The 22,062-nt window shown below is 35.0% G+C and overlaps 1 protein-coding gene across 1 annotated transcript in view; it reads right to left on the reverse strand.

Annotated features, from left to right (window-relative positions):
* Positions 1 to 22,062, reverse strand: part of LOC134528182 (enhancer of polycomb homolog 1) — an 85,427-nt gene that overhangs the window by 57,817 nt on the left and 5,548 nt on the right. Inside the window, exons 2-7 of the mRNA XM_063361571.1 lie at positions 20,344 to 20,479; positions 18,060 to 18,160; positions 14,015 to 14,155; positions 12,427 to 12,683; positions 9,750 to 9,870; positions 4,259 to 4,489 (exon numbers count right to left, since the gene is read on the reverse strand). Coding sequence (XP_063217641.1) covers positions 4,259 to 4,489; positions 9,750 to 9,870; positions 12,427 to 12,683; positions 14,015 to 14,155; positions 18,060 to 18,160; positions 20,344 to 20,479 — 987 coding nt within the window. The remainder of the gene's footprint in view (positions 1 to 4,258; positions 4,490 to 9,749; positions 9,871 to 12,426; positions 12,684 to 14,014; positions 14,156 to 18,059; positions 18,161 to 20,343; positions 20,480 to 22,062) is intronic.

Below are 22,062 nucleotides of genomic sequence, written 5' to 3' on the forward strand. Positions count from 1 at the left end.
GCATCATTGCAATTCCTTCGTGTGTTTCACTATTTAAACATTGCATAATACTTTTAGTTAGTTGTTAATTTTGCACCATATTACTTAGAGACCAGATTGTATGAATTGCAATAAAACTGAAATAACACCGAAACACATGTCGAAATACATCATAACACAGAAATGCAAGTTATATCATGGAACTACCGTGTTTTCTCGCATAATCGTCGCACATTTTACTCTAAAATAAAGTTAGAAAAGTAGGGGTGCGACAATTATGCGAGAAATAAAATTTGTTAGATAAAGTTATTTATGAAAACAAGACCCATTCATAGAAAGAACGTTTATTTAAAAAGTGAAGTTTAAAAGAGCACGCCAAACAATTTAAATTAATAAGTCGTGCAACAAAAATCTTTCTTCAACTTTAAATAGAAAAACCAGAATTGTGACGCCAACGCAAGCCACTTGAATCTGTGACGTGAACTAACGCGAAACTATGGTCGTTGTACACACTTCCCACGAAAGAGTGCGGGCTATCAAATGTAGTTAACTCGGCACATGATAGAGAGCGTGCGTTGCATGCAATTGACGAGATATTGATATTCTACTACAAATGCGCGCTCTATACGGGAAGCAACATAACCAAACACGAATGATGCTAACTAGCGCTTTCTACATTATTGTAAATGGTACATCGCGACGACGCAAACTAACAGATAAAAGTTATAAAGTTTAAAAAAGTCTTTAAAAGAAAATTTACACGTCAGACAAATTCGTATTTCCGTTAATTAAAGAAGTATGTGGTAATGTCCGAATAAATATTACATTTCTACTTTAAAATACATAGTTTTATACGGAAAATATACCTACACAAAGCGCTCGGTATATAATAACAGAACCAAAACAACATACGACGTTTACGCGAGAAGTTTTTTTATCCTGATCTTGACTGCCTAAAATATAGGTGCGACGATTATGCGACTGCGACGATTATGCGATAAAAGAGGGTAAGTAGAATTTAACCAAAACTTAATCCGCATCATTAATGTAACCTTTTAATGTTTGAAATTCAAGGAATTAACTTATTTCCTGACCAAAAATTGTAACAAAGTGCCTGGATCATAAAAAATTAATTTAATTTGTTTTATTGCACATCTCTTATTGAATCATGTTTGAACCACAAATGTTCACTAATTTATTTTTATTGTTCTGAATGCATCTGTTTTAGAACAATTTATTACAAATTATTATATTGTAAAAATGCAGCATATTAATTTGACCATTATTTTGGCAAAAATATTTCAAAATAGCTTTTATAAAATCAAAAACAATAACACCAAAACCCTGTTTTAAAAAAGAAATTGAAGTAAAAATAAAACCATAAAATCTTGTCTCTACATATACTAAAAGGTTTTTCCGTAAAGTAATGAGACTAGGTCTGGTAAAAATATTTATTGATCAGATCGGTACATACTGTTAAAATAAAATTCTTTCAAATAGTCTCCTTGGGCATCGATACACCATTGCCAACGTGATTCCCACGCTGCAAAGGCTCCTTGGAAGTCAGCTGCCGTAACCTCTTCCAGAGACTCTGTGACAGCTCGTTGGATGACAGGAACATCTTCGAAACTGTGACTTTTCATTATTCGCTTGAGCTTTGGGAACAGGAAGAAGTCTGGCGGGCTCACAACTGGGCTATACGGTGGCTGCGGAAAGATTGCGAACTCTATCCGGGCCAAGTAGGCAGTGTGGGCAGGAGCATTGACATGTTGGAGCTTCCAGTAATCTGCCATCTCCGGTTTGACGGCTCTGTGGAAGTGCACAAGTACTTCTTTGTAGAAAACGCCATTGACAGTTTGTCCCATTGGTGGAAATTCTTTGTGGACCATCCCACGCTTATCAAAAAAGACAATGAACATTGTCTATACCTTGGACTTTGACATTCTCGCTTTCTTGGGGCGCGGGTAGTTCAGGTATATCACTTCGTACTTTGGCACTAGGTTTGAGGGTCATACTGGAACACCCAAGATTCATTGCCTGTTATTACGTTGTCTAGAAAGTTTAGTTTACTTTCTAACTGCTCCAACATCTCACAGGAAACATCAACTCGTCATTTTTGTTCATGACTCAACATTTTAAGAAATAATTTTGTGAACGGTTGTTTTGCATACGTTTAGGTCTTTGGCGATTAATCCTACATTCCAACGACGATCGGAGTCCGGGAGATTTTTTACCTTGGCCAAATTTTCGTCCAAACCACTCGTTGAAGGGCATCCAGATCGCTCCATGTCTTTAATTGTCTCCCGTCCATTCTTGAAATCACTGAAACACCGGAAAACCTGGGCCCTTGACCGGGCGTCATCTTTGTAAGCTTCCTTAACCAAGGCAAGCGTCTCGGAAGCGATTTGGCACCGGCGAAAGCAGAATTTAATCGCGTAGTGGTGCTCCAGCGAACGCTTCATTTTGGACGTTTTCTGCTGTGACAAAAACTCAAATACAGCTTGTGCGCTACATGTGATCCTCACTGCGCCAGAGCTCGGACGTGACTGCCACCGGGTCCCCCTGCCGGGGACCGCCCTCTGGGCGACTGGAGCTCCATGTACAGCCAGTCTCATTACTTTACGGACATAACCTGTATATTCTACACATTATCTGCTATTTGTAAAAAACAGGTAAATATTTGTTACCAAAATTTTTGACTAACAAATATCATCGTGGTCACACACTAGTCCTTTTTGTTTTTTTCCAGCATTATAAAAGTATAATACATAATACATTTTTGAAATATTTTATCATAAAATACCTTTACTTCGTATTTTAATATATTTATAATTTTATCATGAATGAAAAAAACATTACTGAAGAATAATAATGAATGTTTTAGTGGCAGTTTTATGTTTACTCTAATCATCAATGCAGCACTGTATTGTTCTAGGTACACATTTTAAATGTCTTATAGGGGTGTGCGAAGCTTCCGAAATTTGAAGTATAATCGAAGACTAATTTTTCTTGACTTCCTCTTCGGGTAGGAAAAAATTTAAAAAACTTAGAAGATTCCAAAGATTTTTTTTCTTAGAGCAGTATTTGTTGAATAGCTGAATGTTTAATTTTATTTTGGATTGTTATCATTGGAGGAGTTATTCAGGATTGCGTAACAACAATTATAATAGTACAATATAGAAATTTGCAAAGTATTTGATAATTGGGGTAAAAAAAATTGCCTACCACTCAAAAACCATGACACTTATTTTATTTTTTATTTGAAACAGTCATTATCTGGGCTATTCACAGCTGTTCACAACTTGATATTGTGACATCATGTATACTAGCTTTAGTCTCATTTTTTTTTATTCTACCAACTACAGAAAAGAATTACTTTTTTGTGACACGGCAATAGGAAAATATGATAATGTATAGGTGTTTCTTCCAACCACAGATCCAACTATATGCCTCTTTTCAGGGTGATTGAAGGAAAGAAGAAGAAAGAAAATCCTTGCATTGAAAACATTTTGCTTATATTAGAAAGGGTTTGTTTACATTAAATTACAGAAGCACTATATATGTATAGCACAGTAAGATTCTACTAAAAGCATGTAAATTTTAAAAATTATTGGTTTATTTAAGTTATAAATAATGCGAGGGAGAGCAAAACTATTTGTGAAAATGTTTTTAGACTATTTATGTTTAATGGGTGTTGTAAACATATATATTTAAAAGAAAAAGCAAAATTCTTGACTTATTATTTAGAATTTACACACATGCATGGTTTAAATATAATTTAAAGGCACCTAAATATGCAATAATCATAACATATTCACATTTCAAATGTAATTTATAATGTTACTCTTGTTTTTATACACAAGCTAATTTTTGTTTTACACGTTTGGCTTTTAATTACTTGCTAAATATTTCCTACACTGTTCGTATTCAGTGTACGGTATGCAGGAACACACACGGAATCATTCAAAGTTGTATCCAAGGATTTTTCTTAAAATAGGACTTTGATTAGAATTAAAAAAAAAAAAGTCCTTTCACACCTCTACATAATGAAGCAGTTATTCAATGCAATTCGCTTCAGGAGTTCAAATTATTATTTTTAATGACAATAAAGACTAAATCCACTATTTAAAATGACGAAAATCAGGTTTTTTATGACCTGTAACACCATAAAATCTTGGCTCTAGCTGTGATGAATGTGGCGCAGAAACTTATTTTGAGACACACACAGTAGACTAGGGTAAAAAGCGAGCGAGAGAGCGCAACTGGGGAGCCGACGTACCGCGTGGTAGTTGCAGAACTTGTTCCGGCGGAACCCGAAGGGGCCGTCGGCGGGGTCAGCCGCCTCCTCCTCCTCCGGGGCTGGCGCCGACCCCAGCAAGGGGTCGGGCTCCTCGTCGGTGCTGACGAGGTCGCCCCCCAGCAGGTCCGAGCCGGCGCATGACCGTCCCACGCCGGCGTTTGATTTGTGCTTGCGCTTCTTGTACGACCTCTTCCTAGGAACGACTTCATCCTGCGCAGTCGACCGACACAAGTCAACATCCAGTACGAAAAATTCACGGACATCTAAAATTAACTGTAACACTATTTTATAGCAAAGTAAAAAAAAAAAAAAATCCAGCAGCATCAACAATTTTTAATAAACTTTTTAATAAATAATAAAAAAAAAAAATTTGTTTATAAAAAAATTATAATACGCCACCCCAGGTAAAAACACAACACTCATTAGGGATATAGAGAAAGGAAGAACCATCCCATTATCTATCTGAAATACATAAGGAACACATTCTGAATTCCAACCCGGGTACTGCGCCTCTTTGCTAAGCATTTTTTTAAATAATTTAATAGCTAAAATAAAACTAAGTACAATGCAGATTTCTAAGATATTGGAACCAAGCAATTTGGCCAACAGTTCAGATGCTCACTAACCAAAGCTATTATTTTCTTCTAGTTTATAGATTTTATAAATGCGTAAGTTAAGAAATAATACTTAAACATGTTATTTTTACCGGGGTTGGAAAAAAATACCTGATTTCTTAGTTTAAACCAGGGATTTTTATTACAATAGTTATATTGGTTTTCACCACGTTCATACTAAATATATCTGATACAAATTTATTAATGACTAGCTGCCCGACCCGGCTTCGCACGGCTATACTAATGGAAAAAAATTAAGCCACATCTCCCATTTACAGTAATGGTAAATAAAAAAAATTCAGTGAAAATTTATTACAATGCTGTATAATGTACCGGAGAGAAAATGAATAGCACCGATGGTTTCCCGACTCGTGCACGCAACGTACAACTGATGTACCCGTACTTCGCTACAGCAGTCTACAGGCAGATCACTCTTGCGCCGCTCATTATACATGCCCCTCCTTGTGGGTACGCCACTGCCGCGCAATGCCCGTTGCCATGGAGATGCAGAAGGCATGAACAATGCAAAATCCTGTTCTCATGCAGACAAAGTACCCACTGTTGCCTGGTTTTAACCACCCATGGGATATAATTTTCGGAAAATGTCATCCTGTGTAACGTAAGGAACATTACTGTGAAGTTTCAAGTCTGTAAAATATATATACTTGAAAACAAAAAAGGGCAATAAAAAAACAAATTAAACACAGAGAGAGGAAAAAAAAACAATAGTTTAGGTTTGCGATTTAAAGTGATAAAAAGTATTTAAATACTAATTGAACTCTTATGAGGGTACTGATTGCTTCGTTGTTAATATCACACGGGTGTTTTTTACTTGTATGGGAAAATTAAGTATGATAAGGCATCTAGTGCGTGGCAACAATGTTAATAGGCAATAGCGCCTGCGGCATTGTCAACACACACTTTGTACGTGTACTGCATGTTGTATCTAACCCTCTCCAACACATTTTATTCTAAATTGGACTTTTAGTAAGGATCCCTAATGTTATTGATAATATAATATAGCCTATAGCCTTCCTCGATAAATGTACTATCCAACACTGAAAGAATTTTTCAAATCGGACCAGTGGTTCCTGAGATTAGCGCGTTTAAACAAACAAACAAACAAACAAACAAACAAACTCTTCAGCTTTATAATATTAGTATAGATTTTAAACACCATTCTTAAATGACAGCAACAAATATAAATTTACATCTCATTTTAAGAATAATCAAGTTTCTTATATATACTAATATGTTATGAAGTTAACACAAAAGTTATAACATCAAAGAACTGAAGTCTAGCAAATCTGCACATCTGTCTGGGACTTAACCATGGAAAGGGTATTTCCCCACAGAAGAAGGATTCACCATTCTTCTGAATTCCTTACAGAAAGGGGATTTACAATACAGTCGGGTTTTCACAGAGAATGGGAACTGACTAGTAGTTAATACGTAGTTTTAATTTCAAGGGAGTACTTGGGTGAGTATGGTTTATAACTTATTCACTTATTTATATAATTAAAATGATGAGCTCTTGATTAGAATATAATTTTCTTGTTCCTGTAAAACACCAGAAACATTAATGATCAAACTATTGTTGTAATTAGAGAGAGTAATCTTCAATAACAGTGGGTCTGGCTTTTATGCATAAAAAATGTGACACATGCCAGATTAGATAAATTTAATTTGTGCAGAATATTAGTTATATCTAAAAAATTCACAAAAATAAAAATCAGAACTTAATCTCAAAATTTTGGCACAAAATTAGAAGAAAAAAAGAATAGTCTACATAAAAAAACTATTATTTAGAAAAAAAAAAACTTTTTTTATAATGCCACATGGTTTAAAGCAAATACTGTGGTTTAAATTGGCCAAACATGTTTTAAACATTTCTGAATAACACAAACAGCTTATGTTATTTGCAGGCTTCTGCCAATCCTTCATTTTATTTTTATCTGAATTCAATATTGAATATCTTATGAATGAAATCTTCACCGTTCAGTGAAACTTTATTTCACACTTCACATGAGTCCAAAAAAATTGATAGAATATACAGTTAAATAAAAAGAAAAGATTAAACATATAAAATTTTCAGTTTGATGAAAATTTTTGTCAAACCAACTAATTATACACATAAAATTTAAGTATTTTAATATAAATTTATATATTTATATTCAATATATATATAAAATTTAATCACATTATTTGTTACATATGAAATTATGTAGGTGCTAATGTTGCAAAAAATAAATCCAATTTTCTTAATAAATCTTCTTGGTTTCATATATATTGCATTAAATTTTTTTATATTTTTTTATTGGTTTGTAACATGCCTGCCACCCGTATAAATACTACCCTGCATGCAGTGTCCACCTCATGTGTGTGATCCTGTATATCAGTCAAAGAAAGGGTTTATAAGGTACCCCATTAGACCAAACAACAGTGTTATCAATCCTGTTGAAGTATATTTCAAGAACTAAAATATGAAATTAAGCATATGTATTTTATTTCTTACAAAGTTTGACAAATTGTAGTTGGGACAGATTAAGTTCATTGTTAATATAGTGTACGACCTGCTGTTCTGGAACCAATGTATCCAAACAAGTTACGAAGAGTGCTTTAGATTTTGACGTGACGTCTAATAAATTGATGAACGCCAGCTGCACACACGAAAAAGTGTCCCATTACACACATTGTTCCATTACGCTGTGTCCCGTTACGCTCATTGTACGCTTGCGCCGCACCTATCTCTCTTCCACTCGATTGGCCTATGCGTCCGAGGAGAAGAGAGACAGCGGCAGCACACAACTTACATCTACACGTGAACTGTTTCGTCGACTGTTTATAAAGTGAAGTGAAAAGTTAATGTGGTTTTCATTGCTTATTACAAAAACAATTTCGGCAATAAATTAATTATTCTTGCATTTTAAAAATATGATTACTAGTATAATTTCAAGTATTTATTATTTTATTATTACAATTAATTGATTAAATTTTATTCTTAAAGTATGCAAACATTTCAACAATGTTTTGTTATGACGTAACGTTAAACTATCGCCCGTAAACAGACTTTACGGACAACCAATTTTTTTTTATCAACCGGTTTAATGTTTTTTTTTTTCAACGTGGAAATTTTCTGAAACCAACGTGCATAAAGAGTTTTCTTATATTCATTGGAATACGATTTAGTACATATCTCTGTAGTTATTAGGCTTACACGAGTATTGCACAATCGTAAAACATTGCTCATCAACATGCTGCTTGTTTTAAGTACTTTTTAAGTTGCTAGATTCCAGCTGTATCTGAATAAGGGGAAACTAGTTGATCCTTTGTTATCTGAAGGTACCCAAGGCAATTTCCTTAAATTTCCCAGACTTATTAGGCAATAATTTAAACACATTACAAAGAATATTGTCTTGAGTTAATTCACGAATAATTTCAGAATTTTGAGGAAAAAGAAAAAAAACTACCTCCACCCAGAAAATCACGCTGATTAAAAAACGATGAATTAATGACTGATGTCTAATACAAATAGAACCAACATGTGACTTATACAGGGAGCGTACTCACACACGTTCACTGACCACTGACTCATGACCGCTACTGACAAGTGAATGGGTTTCACCAGCTGTATCTATTGGTAATTTACAATTAAAATAAATTAGGTATTTTATTTGTAATGTTAAATAAAAAATAAAACTATTTGTGCAAATTTTTTTAAAAAAAACTTGCATATCCTTAGTTATTCACTAATATACCAGCAAATCTTGCAAATCATCCACATGTGATTTGAAGCACAAGCTTAGGGTGGAAACAAGGCAATTTGTAGGTTAGCGAGTTAATAAGTAATGACGTAATGAGATGTGAACCTAGTTAATAGATTTTCAAGTGATTCACAAGATGATTGAAGAAATGTTAGATTTAATGTCAGCTACTAAATGCCGAGAGTTGATTCTCATTAAATAAAAAACCTAAACACATTAAAATTAACATGCATCAAAGTTTTGTTGAAGCAAGAAAATTTTAATACCGTGTTTTATCACATAATCGTCGTACATTTTATACTAATATAAAGTTTGAAAAGTAGGGGTGTAATTTTTATAAGAAATTTTTTTTTTTTTAGGTAAAGTAATTCATAAAAACAAAACCCATTCACGGAAAGTACGTTTATTTAAAAAGTAGGGTATACAAAAGCACGCTAAACTATTTAAATTAATAAGTCATGCAACAAAAACCTTTCTTCAACTTTAAATAGAAAAACATAATCTGTGACGAGAATGCGAGCCTAAACTACTACTACTACTACGTAGTACATACCACAAAGAGTGCGAGCCATCAAATGTAGTTAACTCAGCACTCGACTGATTGCGCGCGTTGCATGCAATTTGCGAGATATTGATATTCGACTACGTGTGCGCTCTCTATACGGGAAGCAACATAACCAAACATAAATGATGCCAACTAGCGCTGCCTACATTTTTATAAGCGGTACACCGCGGCGACGCAAACGACCAGATAAAGGTTATAACGTTTAAAAACATCTTTAAAAATAATTTACACATCAGACAACTTTGTACCTCCGTTAATAAAATAAGTAAGTGGTAATGTCCGAAAAAATATTAGATTTATGCTTTAAAATACACCGTTTTATACAAAAAAAAAACTTTACACAAGGCGCTCGGAATCTAATAGCGGGACCAAAAACATCATGCAACGTTTATTAATCCAAATTTTGGCACCCTAAAATAACAGTGTGACAATTATGCGATAAAACATGGTAACTGAACATTACTTCAGTAAAGATAATACAAAAATATTGTTTTTTAATTACAATTTTGGTAATGCAGTTCCCTTACCTTGCTAGAAACTTTGTTGACCCAGTTCTGGTTGGTAAATATGGGAGCAAACGCTGGACGAGGAGCCTTCAGCGCAGAAAGCTCAGCCAAGAGCTGACCACTGAAGTCCCCGGCTTGGTACCTGCACACCAACACATTCTGCGATGAGCACACTGTGAGAATGCTGCACGTAACAAAATTTAAATATGTATTAATTTGAAACCTTTAATTTTTTTTTCCCACACACAACACATGCTTTCCAATAAAATACAAGGTGCTGTGTCTTCAGCAACTATGACATTAGCAAACACTAAATAAGGGAAAATTGTTGACCATAAACTGCAAATTGGTCAAATTACCAAAGCGGTAATATCCAAATGAATATTAGATTTGAACTTTAAATACATTGTTTTATACGGGAAAACTACCTACACAAAGCGCTCAGAATCTAAAAGTGGGACCAAAAACATCAAGTGATGTTTAAGTGATAATTTTCTCTCTCCAAATTTTGATGCCTTAAATAACGGTGTGACGATTATGCGATAAAACACAGTACTAAAGATCTGATTGTATTTGAGGATTCGAGAATTTGACTGACCCATCCCTGATATATACATATAAATAAAACAAAAACAAATAATAAAACTGGTCACTTGTGTCACATCCACATGGAAATTTTGCGCTAATTATAAACGACACCGCAGGTGGCCTCTTGTCCTCTGCTGGATAAAAGTTTTAACTATTATAGTACTATTACAGGTGCAAGTTAATTCTAGGACCATCATCTGGATGGAGGAGAGAGAAAGAGATAGTTTGTGTCGCTGAGAACAGCAAATGTTTAGTACCGTATTAGTAGGGCCCCCTGAAAGTGGTAAATAAAATTTTCAGATTTCGTCATTAAAAATTACCAAAAGCGGTGTTAAAATTCACTTTTAAACACAAAAGCGGTGCTAAAATTCACTTAAAAACACAAAAGTGGTGTTAAAAAAAAAAAAAAAAATCGAGGACGCACAACGCCGAAATGCCAAATTGATCACAACGACGACAGCTAGAAAACTGCTGTGTACAACAATGCCAAAAGATGTCATTACAGGGCTGCCACAAAGGTTGGGTTAGGTTAGACTAGGTTAGGCTAGGCTAGGTTAGGATAGGTTAGGATAGGCTAGGTTAGGATAGGCTAGGTTAGGATAGGCTAGGTTAGGATAGGTTAGGTTAGGTTAGGCTAGGCTAGGCTAGGTTAGGTAAGGTAAGGTAATGTAGGTAAGGTAAGTAAGGTAAGGTTAGGTTTGATTGTGGTATTTGGGCGTTAAGGTACATTTAAGAAACACACACAAATTCATTCAGTTGTTATTTCGGCTTTGTGGTCAATTTTGACATTCAGCGTTATGGTATTTCCGCCTTGTTGTAAGGACCCAACAAAATCTATAAAAACTGTTGGCCAACTAATCATCATCGTCACACCATTCGAAAATTAATGTTTGTGTACATTTTTCCGCTTTTTGGCGCGATTTAATCTGCTTGATACTACGACGCTGTTCCAACTATATGGCAGCGCTCCCGGCTGACGTGATATGGCCACTAACGTAAGGCTGTTACAAACACCGTTCGCCCAATCATCTGCTTGCTTTTGTATTTATCCGGTGTCGCTGTTCCAAGCTGACGTCAGTGCCCCGAGCGGTGTGCGTACGCTTTTAAACTTCGCCTGTTTGTCTTATCTATCCAAACATTATGCCGGAAAGGAAAATAAACGCCGTAGTTTTGCGTATTTTTACAGTATATTTTTGGGTTTAACATTATAACGTGAGCGTGTATAAGCTTTTGTTTGCTTTAGTGCATTTATGATTGTTTGGCGGCCATGTTGCGGTGTTTGTTTACCATTGATGAGACAAGTCTTTTAACCAGTATTTAAATTTCGCGTAAAAACACTGTGATTTCGCGTTTTAATACAAAATTTCGTGTAAAAACGCTGTGTTATGGCGATTTTGCGTAAAAACTGTATTTAACGGTGATTTCGCGTTTATCGTCGTTTAATCGCGATCGCGAAAAGAACAGGCCCCTACGTATTAGGTATTATTTATTCCAGTTCGCTCATTCTGTATTGGAATCAGTGCTAAGCATGGATGTGTAAAATTAAAATTTACTCAGCAAGCGATAAGCAGAAAAATTGAGTCAGCCCAAAAAAAAAAAAAATTGTTACATAAAATAATTATTTTTTTTGCATACGTCATCACATCTCTCCATTCGGGTGGGCTAGCGTGAGGGGACGAAGAAATAGAAGGGGGAATACGACCAGCTATTTTCAAAGATTTGCACACCATTACTTTCATGTGTCACACAGGGTGCAGATAATATATATTCACTGGACACTGAAAGGAAATTTAAAAGGAGTAGTGTGTGTGTCACCCAAGCTTTGTTCCCACTGGATATATACACACTTTTAAAACTTTTATTAAGCCTTAATAAATTTTTTGGGACTTGAAGAATTGTCTATGGCATTTCCATCTGCAAAGGTTTGGCTGTAACTAAAAATTTTTTTGGTGCCAGGCTAAATTATTTCCAGTCCTCATTTCCAGTTGAATTTCAGCAGAGAACCAGCAGAAAGAACCAAGAACTGAAAACTGGGACTGATGCATCAACGGTTAGTATAAAATGTGATGTACCAATTAACATAAATAGGTCCACTTTGTCGAAGACTCACCTCTTCTCAAAAATTTCAATGGAGAGGTGCAGCAGCTCGCGTTTCGTTTTCTCCCGCCGCTTCACCAGCTCCAGCAACGTCACAGCTCTGCCCAGATCACGCTTCAGTTTCAGCATCTTCTCGTAGGATGTTTCGTCGTTTTTTCTTACTTTCCGGGTCTGCATTTTCTCTGTGCGTCTCCGGAAAGCCAGGTACGGACTGTTTATGGCCAGGCCAATTCTGTGTTCTGTTTTCACAGTAGGAATCAGTGGATGTTGCTGGAAAAATATTCAAAGAGCAGCTTTAACTACAATAAAAAAACATTGGGTTAGTACAATATTAAAAAAAAAAAAAAAAGCAACCAATATATCAATCTCAAATGGGTTTATTTTTACAACCACAAACATTTTTGTATCACAGCTGGCATTAAAAACAAAATATTACACTGCGTAAAATTTTCAATCAGGTATAAATTCAATATGGTAATCACTAAAGGTGGAAATAGTTATTTGTACTATCAAGTAAATTTTATTCACACGAAGCTACGAGAAATAAATAAATGAAAGAAAAAAAAAATTGCAAACAAGTTACATAATAGCCCTTCTAGACTGTATCATTTTTTCTTCCACTGACAGATGTATGGACATTCATTCTATTCTATTTCAAAGGGGGAAAAAACTAAATGAGTGGTCGGAAAACCTTTCTTCATGGCAATTAAGCCGGTAAGTTACCTCGTAGTACTCCAGTACTCTCATTTCATCACCCCTTGCCATCTCTAATGACCCCAATGCCTTTGAGGCATAACGATCTAATTCATTAATTCAGTTACAGTAAGCCACGTGGGTTTTCTCTGGGTACTCTCATCCTCACAAACGCATTCCGCCGCTGCTCCACGTCCCTGTTTCACCCCTCGTAACATCGCTAACGACATGTCTGTTCACGAGACGAGACCTTAATGCTCGGTCTCACACACTGAGTAGCTTACTTTATTTTCTTGTCATTACTATTATTTATGTGATTTTTCTGTAAATTTATTCCCATTGTTCTTTTGCATTTTACTAAACATTACATTTAAGCTGCAAAAGGTGGTGCAAGTGATAAAAATTGTAAACACTTGCAGGACTTTTTACTAGGGATGGGCCAATCAAATCCTCAGATACTTAATATTCGAAGGACCCAATATTTGAGGAAAAAGATTTGAAGAAAATTATTACAGAAATTAATAAAGTAAATTAAAAATTGAACTCTGATGATCTCTGAAATTTACTAGGTCAATTTTTTTCTTTATACCTATCCTGTTTCCATTTCCCAAGATAGTGTACTTTTAAAAAATTATTATATAAATAAAATTATGATATTTATTGATTCTGGAATATTAGTTTGTGAAACAAACATTCAAAGGGTTGAATGTTTCAACACCATAGTTAAAATTTTTATTTCTTGTGCATTATTTTATTTTTTACCCTTGAGACCTATATTCAGATTCAAGGGGTATACTAGAGGTACTCTTTGAGATTCGAATTCGGATTCGAGAAAATTGGTATTTAGTTCATCACTGTTAGATAATATTTAGTAAATATCTTTTGACTGCAGCGCCGCAGGCACTCACTGTCTTCAGCCTCTTGTCGAGCCAGTAGTCGTAGACGGCTCTGATGAGGTCGTCGTCCTCCTTGAGGAGTGCCTTGGCCTCCTGGAGCTTCAGCACGGTCTGGCCGCTGCCCTTCTCCAGCCGGTCCATCATCTCCTCGAACTGCACAGCACGGTCACACCTCAGCCTCCCAGCGCACCGTCTCTCTCTCCCTCACCACTCCCACTCACACACACACACACGTGCATGCAACCTGACGGCAACCCGCCCAGGTTGCTTAGCTGCAAATTGGATCACCGGTACATTCCACTGGAAGCCCAAAGATCCACTGTGCTGGAATCACAACAGCGCAACGACTGCGACGCAACGATTTACAACTAATCACCTTCACCACATCTATGATGTCCGAGCAACAAAAATGGCGGACGCAGCTTGCTGGCAAAGGATTTCTGAAATGAGTGTCAGAATTCTGGTTTCAAAAGATAGTTAAACTTGTTCTTGTATTTTTTTTTTTTATTAAATATATTCGTGAAATCTCTGAAATGTGTCCGTCAGTAAGTTTTACAATTAAATGTTAAACTTGAGTTAATACAGATTACTCTCGCAAATATATCTATGAAAAAAAACATGCAAGCATTGATGTATATTTGGCGAGTATGTAACATTAAGAAACATTTCATACACAATTGTTTATTTTTGGCTGTCAAACGAGTAAAAACTGCATGTTCACAGGGATAAACTATTTTGCTGTTGCATCGCCATCTTTGCACAATGCTGTCGTGTTTTTGTGATTCCAGCATCGTCTCGAGTAGCATACCCAAACAGTTCCAAACGTACACTGCTAGCTCGTACATTTTCGTAGTGCCTACTGTTGATGAAAACTACTGATAAATTGAAAGTGTTCACAAATAAATGGTGAACAAATTTCAGGACCTTTTAGTAAAATGATCTCACAACATTTTAAATCTCAGGGCCATTTTTTTAGTATTATGTGGATTTAAACAATAAAAGAAATAGATCTACCATTATTCTTGAATCTTATATTCTAGTTTTCCAAAATTTATATTTTAAGTGTAACTATAAATTGAAGTGTGGCATCATGAAACAAAAAAAAAAAAAAAAACAAGTTATCAAAGGTTGCTTAAAATTTTAGTTTCATGGCATCTGTTATATTTTCATTTTGTAACTTTTTCAAGAATTTTGCAACTATTATTCTTGTATCTTATATTCCCGTTTTCGAAAATTTATATTTAAATGTAACTATAAATTGAAGTGTGGTATCATGAAACAAAAAACCAGTTATCAAAGGTTGCTGAAAATTTAAGTTTCATGATGTCTTAATATTTTCATTTTGTAACTTTTTCAAGAAATTTTCAACCGCCCTAGAGTTACATTACTTTTAGGTGAGTTCCATGACCTGCACAATTCTGAATTATGTTTCAGTGAAATGCTAAAGACGTCTCATTTTACAGACATACTAGAGAAAAAATTAAAGAATTATAAGGTAAAGTAAAGTAAGTAAATAGATAAAACTATGTTTGATTACTTGAATACGAAAATGCATGTAATAATTTTTCTGATGCTTTTGTGATACATACAAAGACAATAGGCAAGACTTGACCTAACTAAAACTAAACAAAGCCATAAAATTTCTACAAAAACTAACTGTATCCTAAAAAATTCCTAGGGTAAAATGGATAGTATTTCATAATAATAACACAATATCTGAAGGCAAAGCAGTATGTATCAGGATTACTTGAGCATGGGAGAGACTCGATAGTTATGAATCTTAAGCTTCCAAATCACACTTTCCAGTGAACTGTTCACATAGTCAATTAATTGATTCCTTCAATGAGTCTATCAAAGCTCTGTTTCACTATTCACATACATAAAAAAACCCTTGCAAAAAGGTTATTCATTGTTAGACAACTTCTTAAAATTCAAATATAAGGGAAAAAAAAGGGGAGGGGGGGAAGCTGAAAATATATGCCTGTTCTTCTTCCTTGAAACACACGAGTAACAATACTAAAGAAAACAAAACAAAAAAAATTAGTACCTGGAAACAAATTTTAAAATTACGGTAGTTGTTTCTAACATCTCTTGGTAGATTACCATAAGGATGTTTTACACACCAAGTTCCAAAATACTGTGTAATTCAAACTATTTAGCATCAGCAAAAAGTGTGTAATTTAAGATGCTACCCTGGATACAAAATATTTCAAGAATTCTTTTACGCAGAACATTAAAACTTAGTCTTGTTAATAATTAGTGATGCACCGATTATACTTTGCCGATTACGATTACCGATTATTACACTAATAATTGCAATTACTGATTACTAATACCGATTATCAGTTTTTGCGTAAAGTTGAAATAAAAAACAAAGTCTTTTACTAAATATTCCTACTTGAACGCCGTTCTGTTTTTACTCGTCTAACATCTTCAAACATAGATGGTATAACTACAGTACTCAAATGATTCCTGGAAGGAAGTGCATACTTTGGTACTGCTTTCTCCATTAGTAGCTTAAACCCTTTGTTGTTGACAATATTGAGTGGCTGCATGTCAACACAGATCATTTCTCTAACAGCTCGAGTAATTTCTTGAGCTCTTGGATCAGTGGGCAAGTACTTTATTTTTTTTGATACCATGGCTGGTAGTGTTGTTTGTGACAGTGCATGTTTTTCAGGTGGTCTAGGAGTGACATCAGGATCATCTACTTCACTTTCCCAACTTTTATTTATTTTTGCTGAAATCACTTCACTGGAATGAAATTTTTTTTGCGTGGTTCCACATGTTTGTATTTGTGTACAACTTCCGGTTCCCGTAACTGCCTCATGAGATGAGTGTTCCACATATTAAGCATTTTGCTTTAGATTCACTTATTAAATCCACCGAGAAATATTTCCATATATCACTTTTCGATCTTGAAGACGACATTATGTTGATCAACAATCAAAATACAAAGCTAAACTACAATGTGTCAACGTTAATGGCCATTGTCTACGAAAAAAAAAAAACTGCAGTATTCAATATTCATGACTTACTATTGTAGTGTTGCCAACTTCAATTCTGATCATCACTTGTGCAAGCATTATGGTTGCAATTTGGTATTTTATTTTAGTAACTCCCGTTAAAAACTAAAAAGAACTAAATTTAAAGAAATGTCAAATAATCACAATTTCAGTTTATTAATTAGTAATTAGCATCACGTGAGCCTACTTTTCTCAATCCTTTGAGAAAGGGAATTATGTAGCGGCAGTGGAATGTGAACCGATGGCGCTATTGTGTATTTGTGCGTGATGTCTGTTCCAACCTCACATCATACATAACAAACATGGCCGACATACGGTACGCAGTGAAAATTAGTTAGGCGCATCGTTTCTACGATACCATGTCCAATTTTTTTTTTTCAGACTTACATTTACTAATATAAGTAACATATGCCATATTGTCAATTGTGACAGCTTTAAAAATGCATTTATTTTCTTAACTAAATATTTTGTGTGAAGAAATCACATGTGTGATTTGGCTGTGGCCATGGTAAATATTGTGACAATAATACCATTCACGACATTAACTTAACAGGATAAATTGTACAGTAAGCAATTGAATTGAAAGGGGTAAATACTGTAAATAGTAATATGGGGCAGTTATGTATGTGCGAGCACAATTCATGAAACAAGCAAATATAATTAGGCGAAAGTATCTATGTACACTCCGAGACGTTGACATTCCCTACCTTCCACGGTCATATTCGTTAAGAGATTTCAGCCGTTTGTAGTTTCAATTCAAGAACTTATTAAGGTTTAAACTTTAAATGTACTTTCTTTTCTTTCAAGCCATATGGGTTTCAGCAACAAATTTTACAATAATCGGCAATCGGTTATAACCTAACCTGGTAATCGCCAATTACAATTAATCGGCATTGGGTCAATAATTGCAGTTGCCGATTAACCGGCGGCATAATCGGTGCATCACTATTAATAATTAAATCAGTAAGATTACAATGTTATCAAAAAGAAAAAAAGTTTGTCACCATAAATGTGATAAATTAATGACTTGCCTTGCGAGGTGTCAGATCAAACTTTTTCGCTTGCGCGTTCACCCAGCTTTCATCCTCGGAATCCATGTCATAATCCGGAATATCCTGTTCCATAGCAAATGCTGAAAAAGAAGGGTAAAACTGTTTAGAGAGATTGCATAGAGGAAAGATTCTAACATAAGCACTTTAGAGTCCACACAAATGCCTGGTCTAATTTATCTTAACAGGAAAGATCAGACATGGTGAGAAAAACCATTTACTCCAGGAACAACTATGCTAAAGACTAAAATACAGAAACTGTAAAAGACATGGTCGCTAAGTATTAATTTGATGGACCTTTACTACTGTTCGAGCCAAGTGTATTTGCAGCTAGCACCACTTGTTTATCATTCAGGTCTCACAACACAGAACTTCGTAGCCGATGCTTGTGACGGCTTGGCAGTGGTGCCCCAAGAACTTGTTTGGCCCTGGCCCTGGACCATTGGCATTTGTGGGGCTCTTGACATTTTGGAGAGAGGCCCCCAGAGAAAAAGTGATTCTTTTTTAAAAATTAATCTCACCTTAACAATGTATTTAAGTCAACCAGGACTTCAAATTTCAACAACGGTTTTGCTCATTTATTTGTAAGTTTATAGTATAGAAATAACTACAGGTTTTGCAAAACTAAATTCTAATAAATTACATTTACATTAGGTAACAAATAGTATTCTACAGTTTAATGACAAATATGTTTATTGCGTTAGTAATAGAAGAGGCGGTGCGGGGCCCTGCTAGTCACGGGGCACTGTGCGATTGTCCAGCTTGCTTGGCCCTGGAGCCACCCCTGTGGTTCGGGTGTACAGAGACAAATACATATATAGAACAACGTACTAATTTAAAATTGTCTCAAGAGTCTCCCGAGGTGATACATACTTGCACAATGAATTCTCACCTACCACACCTATCAAGGGAAGTTATGTACTTGTGCGCGACCCTTAAAAAAATCTATTACTTATCCACTTTTATCAAAAACTACATGCCTTTCTGGGGTTCTCCTAAACTGTTTTCCGCTTTTGTGCCCATGAATTTGTCTTAATTTTCGATGACAAGCTTGGTAATAACCTCAAATGAATGATGGGATTCCAGACAGTAATCCGCTATTGAAGAATGTGAACAGTGCTCAGATACACTTCACTACCCTAAAACATCTGGCCATCTAATGTCACAAACAGTAGCTGCCTTATAGGACATGGCTCTCATTCTAAACTACTGGCTCTGCAGTTATGTTCACACTTCCCTCTCCACTTGTTGCAAAATAGTCAAATTGGCAGTAATTACCATTATTCTTCAGTATTACGGTTTGTGTTTCCTTAGACGTTCCATTACACCTATTTCTTGTCCAAAGTTTCACTAACATTATCTATTTCCTACCTATTTTCCACATATTTTAATTAACAGTCTACTTTATTAAACAGGTACCGGTACACAATTGTTGTTGCTAAATTCACTGCTAAAGTACCATCTATAATTCACCAAAAATATCTATTTTTGTTTCTATGTTCGATTTGTCGAACCTGCCTATCTCTTCTGTGTGTTGAACCTTTTTACTATCCAGAAAATTTCTGTTTGTTTCTTTATCACCTTCAACACATTTGAAACATTCATCTATACCATCAGATTTAACATACGTTATTATCCTAGTTCTAAAACCAATGATGGCCAATGTTTTAGAGATGAATTAAATTTCAGTAAATTAACCTTGGATCCCCAATCAAACCTTTTTGAATTTTCTGAAGCCAATATAACGATACAGTTGTAAACCGTATTGACTATTTCAGCATAAAAGCAGGGCGTTTAAAATAACAATTTCAGAGCTTTTTAAGTACAGTTTACATTTACTGACCAATATTTTATATCACATTGTGTGTGTTCAAAACAAAATTAAACATAGTATGAGATAGATCTAGTCGCCGAAACGTAACAATTGTGTTAGAAGGCAAAAACCCCTTCAAAGATAATTTCCACATTATTTAAGTGGAATGTCTATGTATTTATGTTATATGTACAACTACAAACAATAGTAAGGTGCAAAAAAAAAAAAAAAAAAATTAAGAAAAGGTTGCTGGGAACTAAAGTTTCATAACTTCAATGTCTATTTTCAGACTTTTTAATTACTTTTGTGATCAAACCTTCAATTTCATTATGTTTAGTAATGTCAAGAGTGGCTTAAGGCTTCCAGAAAGCCAACTCATATCAAGAAATCATCCTTCGGTGGCACCACAAGTAAAGTCGACTCACTCTGCAGCAGCAAAGGGAAACAACTTACGCTGCATGTGTATGAACTGGCGAGGCATCTTGTAGTCCTGCGGATATAACCTGTTGTAGATTTCATCTGGGATTTCTGAAACTTCAGGCGTGGGGATGATAAGTCCAGTGACGATAGCCCGCTGAAGATGGTGTTCCTACAACCAAAGAAAGCACAATCATATCATAATCATGAACATACAGAGTGCTCCAACTTTTCAGACCGGTCGCACCCAGAAATTAGAAAAGGATCCAGAAAGAGCATTAGCCATCAGACATGAAGCCCTTTTTTTTCCTTTGGTTTTTCGCATACCAACATGGTGGATGTTTGTTTATATTTGTATCAGCTGTTCTAGCCTACTTTGATTAACGACAGCAGTTCAGCCATTCGGGAGAAAGTTAGATCAAAAATATTACAGTTAAATATGTTCATATATAATAAGAAGTCTGAAATGAACATTCATAATATTGATATGATTTGGAACGATCAATTTCAAATAAATCTTCAGCACTTTAACCTCAAATGCAAGTACCGCTGATACACTTGTAAACAATTGGCCACCATATTGGTATGTGTAGTAAAGTGAATTCCCCCTCTCCCAGAAACGGACCTCAGGCTCCATGTGGATCCTTTCCTAATCTCTGGTGGCCCCAGGCTGGGTGCACGAGCTCCAAAAGTATTGGGAACACCCAGGGTGACACTGTCTGGTGTGTCACATACCTCTTCATCTCTGTGCACACACATAAAACTAGTACGCACTCTTTTGTGTTGTTAACATGCCCGTATGATACCTTGAGAGGTAACAATATAATTTGACAGTGGAAAATTTTAGATAAAGACTGTGTACCAAATTTTTCGTACCCAAAATTAAACTCAAAACGGAATTGTCATATAACCAATGTTTTAATTACACATGTGAAGTATGGGTTTTAATGATTCACTAATTCTTTGTCCCAATAACAGCTTACAAACCATTAACTAATTTTAATTTTCATCTACTGCTAAATGACTGTGCATTTCATTATGTATGTACATGTACACAACCTTTCCTCAGATACAAACTCTAACTTTGTTTATCTACAAACTTGGATGCAACTGTTAATAATGCAAAGAAATGAAGCTTAATAATAATTAATTCAATAGTGAATCATGTTAAAGTTTCTTAATGTAGGAAATACTGGTCACATTTATAGATAAGAAAATATGACAAATACACACAGCTGAAATACATGAAAGATCCACCAAAATCATAAGTAAAATACTTTTAAAAATTTTCATAAATATGTTTAAAAAATATTACTAAAAAGCTGACTTTTGTTTCTGTTTTCTTAGATTGTGGTCTGCAAAAGTGAATAGTTATAATGGTAAACCAATTAAATACCTACAATACTTTATAGTAAAAAAAATTAACATGTCTGGTTTTAAGTTTGATTATGACTTTAAAAAATAGTTTGCTCTTATTAAAATGTTTTTATCATGTGATTGCTTCAATTAATTTAAATTTGCATGTTCCAAATATTTTCAATACCTACATGCAAACATAAATATATTCAACAAGATATGCATGAACAGATTAATTATGCCCTATTCATTTTCATGTATGTATTCAATATGCATGGCCTAAGGATATGTGGGCCTATGGAATTCCTGGTCAACATCTGCCTCTCAGGCAAGCTTGCTACAACTGCTAAAGAAGTTTCACTCCAAAACATGAGCAGGTAACGAATACCATTTGGAGCA

Source organism: Bacillus rossius, chromosome 1, assembly GCF_032445375.1.
Source record: "Bacillus rossius redtenbacheri isolate Brsri chromosome 1, Brsri_v3, whole genome shotgun sequence".
Lineage (NCBI taxonomy): Eukaryota > Metazoa > Arthropoda > Insecta > Phasmatodea > Bacillidae > Bacillus > Bacillus rossius.